This window comes from Diprion similis, chromosome 6 (assembly GCF_021155765.1).
Source record: "Diprion similis isolate iyDipSimi1 chromosome 6, iyDipSimi1.1, whole genome shotgun sequence".
NCBI classification, from domain to species: domain Eukaryota; kingdom Metazoa; phylum Arthropoda; class Insecta; order Hymenoptera; family Diprionidae; genus Diprion; species Diprion similis.
The window spans coordinates 20,587,747-20,601,127 of NC_060110.1; the positions used below are offsets into that span (position 1 = coordinate 20,587,747).

The 13,381-nt window shown below is 39.1% G+C and overlaps 1 protein-coding gene across 44 annotated transcripts in view; it reads left to right on the top strand.

The window, feature by feature from the left end:
• LOC124407219 (microtubule-actin cross-linking factor 1) overlaps nucleotides 1–13,381 on the top strand; it is a 175,049-nt gene that overhangs the window by 71,401 nt on the left and 90,267 nt on the right. For all 44 annotated transcript variants that reach the window (XR_006929299.1, XR_006929297.1, XR_006929298.1 and 41 more), the window contains exon 2: nucleotides 8,550–8,611. Coding sequence is in view for 41 of the 44 variants with exons in the window: in XM_046883122.1 (XP_046739078.1) it covers nucleotides 8,550–8,611 (62 nt within the window). In the remaining 3 variants the exon portion in view is untranslated. The remainder of the gene's footprint in view (nucleotides 1–8,549; nucleotides 8,612–13,381) is intronic.

The window sequence follows — 13,381 nt, forward strand, 5'->3', positions numbered from 1 at the left end:
TTTTTTTTTTTTGCGCTTCGAAACGTCTTGCCGATACTGTATACGTACAAGCAATTACCGTATTAAAAGTATCACGTGATAAGGATTATTAGAAAGTTGACGGTCATTATTTTATTCCTATAACATTATACCGTCTGTACTGAATAGAAGTTATTCGATAGTTACTTATCAAGGTGTTACAACTCGCCGACAGGAGAGTTTGGGAGTCGGGACCATAAACGTGCATGGATGGATGGATGGATGGATGGATGCATATTATCATATACCCACACAGCCAATTTAGGTATCTACTTATAGACAAATACCGCACACTTGGAGAGAAATGGTCCCGCGTATCAATAATTCTGCTGCATGCCATTCGCGGGTTATTACTATGAAAGTTACATTTGTACATCACTTCAAAAATAGTATCGTAGTATCCACTTGGCTTATCGACCTCGTGGTCGTAAAATTAAACCTTTGAAGTACCTACCAGATTGAAAGATACCATTCAGCATTTGCGTCTCTCTCTCTCTCTCTCTCTCTCTCTCCAGTCGTGACGTCTTGTTACACTGTGATTTCAACTATTTTAAGTGCGTGTCTCCCGTCTTGGTTTCACTGTGTTTATCTACCCTTATTACCAGTTTACTACAGCCCATAATGGTAATGCACCGAATATTTGTCAGCTGGGGAGCTGAAGGTGAAATACTTCAAGAAGTCGAGGGGAAAAGGAAGGAGAGTTCAAGTGTAAAATCGTCTAAACCCGTACCATTCAGCGACTGTGAGTGAAAAAGATAATCTAGGATGGTTTGGTATGGAGGTAACAGTGATGTAACGAATGTGACGGTCACAAGTATTCCAGATTTTGCTTGCAAAAAATTGTGAGAATAATATTAAATAGGACGAAAAAACAATGTTACTTTGATACTTAACTTTTGTTATAAAAGTTTTATCGCTCACTGTAACCTCAAGATTAATTTCTTTCCGTTGTCAATTTGTCGGTAATTAATCAAACAAACAATCGGCTTAGTTCATATCAGCTTGACTATTTCCGGAATAAGATGCGTGCGACTTGCGTGGTCTACCTGTTAGTCAGTCAATTGTCGACTTTTAGTCCCAGAAAAGTGGCGCCAGATTTAAACATGTGTAATCGCATATCTATATTCGTATTCGCGAATATGTACTTGAAAATTTACATTGGTTACACCATTAGCTAGGTGATAATTTTTTTTTTTTTATCAACTTGTTGTATATGAATCAGCAAATTTACGGTAAAATTCAAATGACCGTGCAGAATAAGACGTGCGAAATATTAAGTTATAAAGTATTTGACTAAGGAGAAAAGAAGTTTCAACTTGTTACGCCCGCGCTTTTCGAGAGCAGTTGTCTCGTGTGTATGTATATATGGAGTTCTCTCAATGCGCGGTGCAAATCGCCGGATTTCTTTTCGCGTGGGCTTCTTCCCACGTGGATAATAAACTTTTGGCACTTTTGGCACCACTAAGAATACTCGGGCGTTTATAGTTTCATCCCAAACCAAACAGGTTGGTCCAAAAGGTACTTCGCTCGAGCACTTTTATTATTATCCTACCTTTACACTCGACGGGCGAACACTCGTTTCTCCTTATCGTCTTCGAGACCAAATTTCACGGCATTCAAATGTCACGTTGTGTATCCATTTATACGTTGGCATATATATTTATATATATACGGACGGTTTTTATTCGTTGATGACGATTTTTTTTTCGCGCTTCTTTTATCCGCGCAATTCTGCACGGCAACGTGTATGTAAAAAAGTTTTTTTTTTTCTTTTTTTTTTCGTTGTAAACCACTTTCGAATTTTTATTTACACCGAGTGACTTTACTCCAGTTCGTTATATATCTTTTCACTTTCTTATCTTCTACATCGAAGAAACGCGAATAAGATGAATAATTAGAAAACGTTAAATCGCTAACGCGATGATTTCTTTTACAGAGTAAATAATTGCTATAAAGAAAGCAGAGTGATACCGTTCATTTTATATTTTATTTTCCTTCGTCGATCACCCAGTTCGACGTATATTTGTATATAATCTATACTGTTCATTTGGAATGAATGAAAAAACAATTATTCATTGCAAAAGATTCTTCGTATTATACTTATGCGTTTGTTATTGTCCAGAATGAATGTTCTCTCCCTCCGTATAGATGACCTCCAGGTCAAAGTACCCTCTCGTCGGTGTGGCTGTTTCAAGTGCCGGAAAATGCGCGGCTTCGAGCCTAGGGTGAAGCTTGCCAAGAAGTGCGAAACGACAGAAACGCACGCGTCTAGTCTCCTCCTTGTACTTACGCAGCAGGCTGACGTCCCGCCCAGATTTATATGCCTAGGTATGCATAATGCTCTCGGTAATCCCAAAACTGAGAAGGACAAAACGCACGACGCATCTACTAATCTTGTACCTCGTCGTCACGCGTTGGAGCCGCAAGTCTCCTGCCGTGCGGAGGAAAATTAATGTGGTTGAAAAAAGAGAAATTCCTCCTCCCCCTCCCTCCGTTGATTCGGTTAGCGAATGAAACTTCGTAGCACGTAGTCGTGTGCGATTTGTAAATTTAATTTTCGTTTAAAATTAATATACGTATTGCAATTTGTTGCAATACACGTGGACGGTTGTTATGTTTTACCTGCGTGAGGTTGGATCGTATAGTCGCAGATTTATTCAGGGCGCGATGGTTGTCATCGTAAATCTCTGTCGATCGACGTGAAACGAGAAAACGGTATTTACTTGATTCGTGTATAGTGTTAAAGAGAAAAATGGAAATGGTATAATGTTAACGCCGAATGTTACATCGTGAGGAGGAAAAAAATGAGAAGCGATAGATAGTGGAGGAGAAAAAAGTAAAAGAAGAAGGTAGACGGAGAGTGAGGATAATAGGAAAAAGATAGAAACGTAAGAAGAAATAGTTGGCGGTAGGTATAGTATGTGTACATATTATTGTCCCTGGAGAATTTATTAGCGTTCGGTTAACGTTTTACAACTTCATTCAAATGCAGACTGATGGGACTTCCATTTACGTCAAGTAAGGTCTTCTTCTCTTGACTGGGAATCTTGTACTTCGCACGTTACATCGTCGCAGGCTGCTGATAGTCGACTAATTTACTCTCGTTTAAACGAAATATTATCTCATCGCGTTACAATTTTTGCGACAATTCAAAGTTTCAACTAATTTCAAGTGTGTTGTAGTTTTTTTTTTTTTTTTTTTTTTTCAGCTTTCTCAACCATCCTACAGTGAATAATTTTTAAAATCCACGTGATAGGCTGCAGGAAATTTTAAACATTTTGACGAAGATTTGAACGAGTGTAGTTTAGAGAAAAAACATCTGAGCTCTAGAAGCTGGATAAATCGAAGAATTATTGTAAAATATGAATAAGACGAGGGTAGCTGTAAGAGAGAGAGAGAGAGAGAGAGAGAGAGAGAGAGAGAGAGAGAGAGAGAGAGAGAGAGACAGAGAAGATGATGAAAAAATTTACAGCGTAAGAAAAACGTCCGACGTTAGGTGATGAAAGGCTTGTATATGCAGCGCATCATGCAGTCTGCAGTTTTTTCTTGTGTTTGAATTTTTCTCAACGTTCGTCATAATCTGTTTGGCGCCACGTGAGAAGAGGAAGCCTTGTTTTAATTACCGGCTTTTATGGTCACGACGACGTTATTCATCGCTGTATCATTTTTTCGTTACAGATGTACATAAATCTAGCCGCATATCGAACGTTTTTCCTATTACGTATAACAAAGAGCCTCCTATTAAAATATGAAAAGAAGAAGAAGAGGAAGAAGAAGTAGAAGACGGAGAGTAAAAATAAAAAAATAAAATTTTTCGAGATCTTCTTCCGCGGTCAATTTTCGCACACCGTGAGCGTATTTTTATGGTCAAGGATAGTTAAACGCGTCGCATCTCGCAAAGTCGAGGTAAAAAAAGAGGAGTAAAGAAAATTATACACCATGTGGAAGGAAAAAAAAATCACAAAAATCACCTCGGCTTCCTTGACGCGAAATTGACACCCATCGTCTCTCGTTATCCCTTATCGTCGCGTCGTTGCCCTCCAGACGCTGCAGCTTCTTCTTGTAACCTTTGATCTCTTGGAGAAAATTTATGAAGCTGCAGTGGCAGTTAAACGGGAGACTGAAATACCTCGGGTTATACGTCAAGTGGAATGATCCGTCCGTCTCTCTGTGTGTCTTTCGACAGATTCTTGAAGAAGCTTTTTTCACATCGCTGTCTCGCGAGTGAAACGAAAGAAATTCTATGTATTCCTTGTTCAGTATGGACTTTCAACTTTCTCAAACCCGATACATCCTTCGTCACGGACTTATTTTTGCATTACTTTTTTTTTTTCTCTTCCCTCTCTCCTTTACCCTTTTTTTTTTCTTCCAAAAAACCTTTAACACCGTTTGCCTTGAGAACACTTTTCGAAATTTCGTAGACTTCGTTCGTAAAAGATCGTGAGTGAGTTTCCCTACTTTTGTTATCAATCACTTGTGTATACAGTAAAACCTGCTAACGAACCAGTCGAGGAAAACATAGGGATTAGGTAATCTGTAACGCCCGGAGGAGTGAATAAATGAATAATCAGACCGCTGCAGGAGTCGTCGAGTCGACGACGTCGACGGTGGACGTTACGTGCAGTTCAACATTTCAAGATATAATATCAGGCTGTAAGCCTCGCTGGTCAAGGATTGCGCGCGGAGAAAATTTCAAATTGAATATATTAAATCAGAAGCTTATAATTTCACGGTTGTGTAGCAGTAATTGCACTTTATGTGTATACTCGGGTTCAATTTACATTGCAACCGACTACGGTCTCCTCCTTCTCCATTTTTCTGACATACGTTCTAGAAAAGAGAGGAAAAAGAAAACAGAAAAAAAAAAAAAAAATAACTCTACGCACACTCGTCCGTTCCGTTATTTTCCGTTTCTTTCTTGAAGTAGGTACGTGGTACTTGGATAATAAAACAGAAACAGAAACAAAAAAAAAAAAAAAAAAAAAAAAACGAAAAAACGAATAAAGAAAAGGAAGAAAAAGTTTGCTTTATAATTTTCCACGGTCTCGTTATGTCCAATTGCGAAAGCCCCTTCGGCGAGAAGCAGTGAACTTGAAAAGTCGTTGACATCCAGAATGTTTGTGGCGCCCATACGTCGAGTCAAGTACCTACTCGCTCACACGTACCTACATCCATGTACACCACGAGCCGCACTTCTCTTCGAGGCTTGGCACATGGCTACGTAGGGTATATATTATCGTTATTTGTCATCTAAGTCCCGTCCTCCTCCTCCTCCTCCCTTTTCGTTCTCCACTCTCCACTCTTCACTCTCCACTTTCCACTCTCTCACAATCAGCTCTCCTGCAGTTGAACACCGCAAGTGACAATGACTGGAGTAAACCGCGTTGTTGCATGTATGTAATGCAAGCCATAGTCTTACTTAGGCACAACCCCCATGCAGGCCGGTTCCCATGATAAACCTTCTCACTTGCCATCAGCCCCGTATAACCCCGTAGAACCGGCATGCATGCATGCATGCCGCGCTCCGACTCTTCATGGATCGTCATTTTTCATCCATCGTTATATTCACCCGGCGGCGTCATGCTAAATTACATGCCTTCTTCTACTCGCGGAATGTTTTATCGGCGTGTCATGCTTTGAGAAAAATATTGCTCTTTTCTCATTTTTAAATTTACATAAATAAACTCACTCACTCACTATGTATGGGGTGCAGGTATGCATGGATATACAAGGTTGTATACAGTTCGGATCTCTTCATCCGTGAAATACTGTGTGAATTTGCTTTGCAATGCGGAGATTAATGATGAAATCTATATATCGAGTAGTAATCTAATTCGTACAGTCTTGACATAATCTTAATCTAATCATTCAGTTTTGCATAATTAGTCTTGTTTTGCTCACGATGAGAATCAATGACACGACGATTCATCCGTACTAGTTCGGTGTAAAAAGTTTGGACCATTTAATCCTGGCTCTATGGGCTTGGGAAAAGTTAAATTTCAAACTCCTCGCTCGGCTCGAGCGACGAATGGAGCGAGAAAGAACGAAGGACGAGGAGAGAGATGTTCGATGCGAGGGCGTTGACCACTTGACACTTGCTGTCCGCATCTCTTGACGTGTCACGAGGTCACTGGGCGAGTTTTGTTGAACATTACAGACCTAAAAAAGGTCTCGAAATAACGGCTCTTGAGTCTATAGAATTCGCGCATGTTGAAAAAGAAAATTTGCAATCGAGACATCGAAAATCGAATATTTACAAAATTTACAAAATTCCGGCTTATGCTAATAAATATTGATTATCGATTATAAAAATCTTTGACTTGTTGGAAGTATTATAATCGATGGGAATTCAAGTGGTTCTAAAATTTCTTCAGGTCCTCAATTTGTGCTTAGTCACACGTATAATATTGGTAATAGCTTAGCCGGATGTATTTGGCATTGTTTAGTGGAGCTGACCGGGTCAAGTTCAATTTATTTCAAACGGATGTACAGGGTAAAAGTCTCATAACGTTATTATTACGTGACCCTAACGGGAATCGTGGGAGGAAAATGAGATCTGTTCACGCGGTTGTTGCGCTCGATTTAAATTGACTTGCGTAAAACGTGTAATTTCATATAGTGGTGGTAAAACGTTTCAAAGTCACACATCGTGTTTTGTTACTTTAGACGAGATACTACGTCCGTTTCATTCGTCAAGATATCAAAGAATTTTACAAACAATTAACGGAGCTTTACTTGGCGAAATTTGATTATGAAATCCAGTTTTGATTTTCTTTTTCCTTTCTCGGTTTTTTCTTTCTATCAGCATGCCGATTGACATCAAGGTTACTTAATTTACCGTATTGAACCGGAAGAAAATTGACCCCGTTTTTTAGGTGTGCAGCATTCACGAGGATTAAAGAATTAATTATTTTCAAGTAATTCAAGAAAGCGATGCTGCTGCATTGCTTACACTATTCTTGCGGATATACTTGCTTACTTACGTGAACAAGGAATAATGAACATTAATTTCGGTTCAGCTTTCAAATTTCATCCGTAATATCATCAGTTAACGCCGCCTTTCTTAACCGTCATCCATGAAGAAACAAGTGCCAGGGTATCATCATGAACACCTTCCTTTTCTCTCACATCACGTTTGACGAAGTAAAAAAGACTTTATTCACTCATTAGCACCATCACGATATACGTTGTGAAAATCAATCAGTCGCGTTGTCGAGAAAAAGTACTTTTTATGCGGCTTGCACCACACCGACCGCTTGGAATCCCCCGAGTGACGATGTAAAGTAATAATTCCTTTTTCGAAATCCACCAGTCAACTCAATAATAGTGTAATTGTAGCCCCACTCTCGTCGAGCATGTTTCAACGTTTGTATATATGATTACTCAGTAAATTTTGTCACGAACAAGCAAGCAACGGCACATCAGCGATTTTTTTTTTTTCATTTTTTTTTTTTTTGCATAAATGAACGTTAATGATCATTTCACTGCAAATTTTAAACTCGGCTGCGTTGTAACTGTTTGCAACAACTCCGATGATAAGAAGCCATCAGATACGAATCGATCCCACGACTTCGTTCCTTCTTCCCATAAGGTAGTCAAGTTTCCGTTCCTGCTGCGCACTCGCATTTTGCTGCCGACGTAGTTCACGCAGTGAAAACTCATTTTGCACACACCTAGGTACCTACCTGCCTATCTGCAAAAAACAGCTCATACGATTCGCGATATATTCTTAGTTGCAGCGCGCGAAGATCGTCTACAGGAGTATCACCTGTCAGCTATACAATATCTGCATACAATATATACATATACGTGTGTGAAATATTTTGCACTCATCATGTAACAGTTTCGCGTTCATATAGCAGAGAGTTCATACGTGGAGGTAGAAAAAGTCTTGGGCTTGCACTTGAGCAGCCACCTTAACTTCGTTCTGGCTATTGGATTACACGCGCGAGTGACGTCATCGCTAGGGTTACAACAAACTAGGTACTTGCGTTACACGTTGGACAACCGCGTTTACTTGCGTATATTTTCTACCTGCCTTCTATCGCCAGCAGATATAATATACGACGACTGAAACAGTTTTACCATGAAAAGTAGTATTTATGGTTGAATTGGTACACTTTGTATATCGGCAGTGTGCATCATGTCTGGACGCGGTATATAACGCGCACTTGTAATCTACTTGGTTATTATCACGTTTTACAACTACGGTTGACGAGTAGCTGTAAGTCAAACGACGACTAGCCACGGTGTGTTGTGTGTGAAAAACTGAGGTCAAATAATTGCTCGTTATTATCTCGTTTGCGGACGATAATTGTGTGCATATAATATATTATAACCGTGCCTATGTTGTTATTTATACTTGTTACTTTATTACATGGATTATACTTGAATGTATTGGATAAGGATATAATATACGTATACCTACGTAGGTTAGTTTTTTTTAACGAGTCACGTTCACACGTTAACGTTATAAGTTACACTGCGACAATTGACTAACGGAGTTTGTGTTTCTTTCTTTATGTTCACAGATGAACGGGACGCCATCCAGAAGAAGACCTTCACGAAATGGGTGAACAAACACTTGAAAAAGGTAATTGAATTTGATATTATTTTTCGTAAATTAACGACCCGCGTTCCTCTCTCGCAAGAATTTTGGAGATACGAAATCGAGGGGCGGGTATTCATTTTGTGGAATCGATGATCAGCCCTCACGCTGCTTGGAATCGGATTGAAATTTAATCAACGTAATTACTACAGTCATTAAAATCACTACTCGCCCGATATGGGAGTGAATGGTCCCTCTGATTTACTGCGAAACTTTTTAGGATTTAGATTCGAAGCAGCAAAGAGAAGGAGAGTCATACGGTAACGACGATGCGTTAGTGTCAACGTCTACGTTATACGTAACGTACTTGTGTAGCAAACGTATTGTGTGTTGTACCCTGCGCACATATCTCACATAGCAGGAAATCTTGCGTTGCGCAAAACCAGCAGTAGCGAAGGCTTGTTGCCAACCTTCGACTTCCTAACCTGTCAACGTTGTCCCAACCATCTGTTAGCCGAACTACATATTCATGCGTGTGACCATCGGGACGCAGGAGTTGTGAACAAGTGTCTTCGTTCAAAAAAAAAAAAAAAGAAGAAAATATGGAGAAGAAAACTTTGTTACGGTTCGTTTGTTGAAGATACTCGGGTGGTCTCCTTTTTTTTTGGCAACCCTTTGAAGATATTTTAAATGTTGTAAATTTGAATCCAGCGACAAGCTGTTGAGTGGACGTTGTTTGATTTCACATTCTCAATCGGTATCGAATCTCTGAATTTTTACTCGATTTTTTTCCTTCACTAGGTCAGCTGACGAGTAATTTGTTTTGCTGAATGTTTTGAGAGTTATTGGTTTGTCGGTCTCTATTCGGTGAACGTCAGCTTGAATAAGTGGAAAAATACAGTTTGGTACGGTGAATGGAAAAAAGAATTCTATTCAATTCGCCTCTAAGGTCCTCGACACTTTGTGTAGACTATATAAGAACATGCACATACCAGTGAAAAAAAAAATTGAATTGTTTACGAAGAAAGAGAAATGCAAATAATCATTTTAGGGGTCGTGTTAGTATTACCGGCTTTCATGACGTAAGACAAATTTGTAACAATAACTCGACAACGAACATTATGGTGTGTAAGTGAAAATATGACACAATTGACTTGCCAACAGCATCGTCATATCAGGATCACGTTGGCCAAAAGTGTTGAGGCTCACGAGTATTACAGTCACTTCGATGCAAATTTTCTCGCCCACAAAAGCAAAAGCGGTATATTGGTTACATCGCGTGGGTCGTGAAAGGTTGCCCTCGGGTTGTTCAGGAACTATAACGCGTTTAGGTTTTGTAGTTTAGCTTGTCTTGTCCTGGCTTGGCTTGGCTTGGCTTGGCTTGACTTGACTCACTTAGCATGGCTCGATTTAACTCGCGAGACCCGTTTAGTCGCGAGATAAAGAACGGCATGATTTATTTATAAGTCGTCGAGCAAATGATATACATTTCAAGAATTATTTTACCGCCGTCCTCATGATTCGTTGTCGTCTTGTTCTCGTGTGCTTTCGTTAGGTATGTATACATATATATATATATATACATGTATGTATATGTATATATGGGGGAACTTGAATATACTTGCATCGATCTAGCTCACCTCTCAATTGTCTCAATTTATTCATAACTACTTCTGTATGGATAGATTGTATATATGCCCCGCCTGCGATATACCGTTTCACCTTACAGTTTACAGCTCTACTATCTTGTCTCGTAATCTCTTCATCATTTCAAACCATTCCCAAAGAAACTTCTGTACTTACGTAGTTACACGTATGTACCTGTAGCACAGCGCACATGCCATAGAAATGACTTTTTCTTCCTTTTCTTTGCTACTTGTTACGCGATTATTAATTTAAAACTGATGTATTCAAATTTTTCACATTCCCGAAATGTGAGTGTTCATGCTGTTTGCGAAATTTCAGAATAACTACTTCGGTGGGTAAAAGTTGATTCGGTAATCTGAAAACTTAATTCAACGAAATCATTGGTGACCTGAAAGCTTGATTAACATTCGAAGTAATGAGTATTAAAAATTTTTTTTTAAAACATTCAAACTTGATTTCTTCTTTACAAAAGAATGCTCAGGATTTTGTGTTTCATTTTAAACATTTACATGATTAATTTTTCGTCCAGTATAGTTTGAGAGAGTTATAAATTATACTCATTTTTCAAACAGTTGACTTGTTTAACGCGTTCGGAAGGTCACGCTCGCCCACTTCAACGAGGATTAACCTCATTGCCTTTCGATCGATCTGTCTTATCCTCTCCGTCCTGTCGTCTGTGAAATAATTCATACGAGCCACAGGTACGAGGCACGGCAAATTGACCCTTACGTAATGAGAAAACAATCAAAATAAAAAAAAAAAACACAAGAACGGGATGAAGATTCAAATCTAGGAGACAATAAATTCTATCGTCAATCTGCGATTAATCGATTTTGTTATGCAAGCTTGTCGCGAGAATCGATACCAGTGATCTTTGATCCTGCGTTCCATCCCAACGGAATCCTTATAGCCTAGCTGTAACTCTTACAAAGCATTTTTTAGTACATCGACATTCTCCTACTCCAATAAAAAGTGATGCTGAGCTTTCTCAGTCCTTTTCTTATCGTCGCCGTCATCTCGACCGTTTCTCTCGATAATTGTGTCGAGGACGCTGAAATTCCCGGAAACCAAAAGCCGGATGTACCGACGGATGTTGCCTTTCCGTTTAGGTCAGCTCTCCCGGAGCTTCTATGTAATTGTATTTCCAGCTGACGCTTCGATGCCTTTTACAGGAGCACCTCATGTTTACTTGGAATACTTGTCTTTAGTGCAGTATAACTGTCACTTTGGAGCCGAGATCGTTACTCTCGGCACGTCTCTGACGACTGTTGAAAAGTTGATTTTAGTTTCTGTTTTGTGTAAATGGTATTTGTTTGAACAAAAAGAAAGAAAGAAAAGAAACAATTCTCCGACTAACAAAAGAGGCGAAATTTAATCTCATGTCGTTCATCTTTGTATATCAATTTTGAGTCCCAGAAGAAAATTAGAAATTAAAATTTTGTCTCATTTCGATTGTCGAAGACGATTATATGGCAAGGAATGTTTTCACACAATTTTGATTATTATACAAGTGAAGACGTGTTGTTTTTAGTTTCCTATCATTTGTTACACTCTCCGAATTATCGTAAGCTAGCAATCCTTCGTTTCTATTAGACAGCGGAACGTGATACGTCAAGGAGTTTCATTGTTCCGATACAATTATACGTCCGTGAAATTTAATCGTAATTTACAATTCTTGAAGGGCCCGCATCGTCCCGGCTTCCCCTATATGTACATATACCTATAGACGGATTTCTGACTACAGTGAAACAGATACTTGTAGGCTATAGTCGTGTCATCCAAAGTTCGAAGCATAATTCGGTATTGTTCATTACGCTGTCCAGATATAGATGTTATAATACATAGTTTTAAAGTAATTAACAATTTTCTTAAGAAAAAAAAAAAAAAAAAAAAAAATTCAAACTCATGTATTTTTTCATGTAAAATTGGACTGCTTAGTCGGGCGTGTTAGAGTTATCGATAATTTTTTTGGATTTAGCCTGACTTTTTTCTATACAATACGTTTACTTTTTTGGAGTGAGCGCGAAGAAATTCCGACACGACCGAAATAAGAAACAATCTAGTAATAATCGTGCACGTACGGATTGCGTGAAGGTATGTCACGTTGTAGGTAGACAGAATTTTGCTATAAGAGGCCTAGAGGCCAACACTTGAGGCTATATAAGAAGGCAGTCGATGAGGCAGGAAAAGGAGTGGGCGAGAAAAGTAAATCTTTGTCACCTTAGCAAAACAATTTCCGTAGGTGGCATGAAAGCCGCGCCTAATTCGTCAAGTGGGCGATCCAGCTGCGATCAGGAAAGGTCCTTTCCTTCTTTTCCGCGATATCGCGTCGCTCTTACCTACTGCGGTCACCTACAACCAGCTAAATAATTGCAAGATCCTTGCACCACAGGCTTCGATTCGAACCGTGCCTGATGAGACACCGTTTTGCAATTAATTAACCATAGATTGAAATCGCGTAGTTGACTGATTACTGAATTGGTGCTCTCGGTAACGCTTTAACATTTCGAACAATTCTTCTTCTGGCTTCCAGTGATCCTTGTGCAATGGATTATAGCTACATCAGAAATGGTGCTAGCGAATAGCTTCTGCTATTGTCAGTCAGTTATTTACATCGAACACGGAAACACATTAATCACTTTTCTCAGAGTAACTCTGCCTGCCTCACGTCTGCCAATTCTGAAACGAGGCTTTCGAGACTTGCGTAATATTAACTGATGTTAGCAAATGTTAGAAAATTGAATATACGAGTCGTCATATAGCTGGTGCTCCCTTGGTGCTGATCAAAGATCAATGAACAGTTATTTGTACCACGATTCTTAGCGTTTTACTCTAACTTCGCATATCTTATTGAAAAAAATTGAAATTGCTCAAGTTTTTTGCCGTATCGTTTGAGGAAGGATAGGAACAAAGTTGGTGGTCTTTGGTGTAACCCTAACAGCGATGTATAGGGTATAAGATCGCCTAGGTGGGATTATATAGTATTTGGTAGATCATCACAGTCCACTTTGAATCAATTTCTTTTATTTTTTATTTTTTTTTACTCTCATTCATCATTTGTGTGAACTTTTGATGAACGTAAGACGGATTAAATCCGGTGAGGTTTCGTTACGCAACCGGTCGTTACGTTACATGTAATGTACCTGTACTCTATAGGATATGAATGTT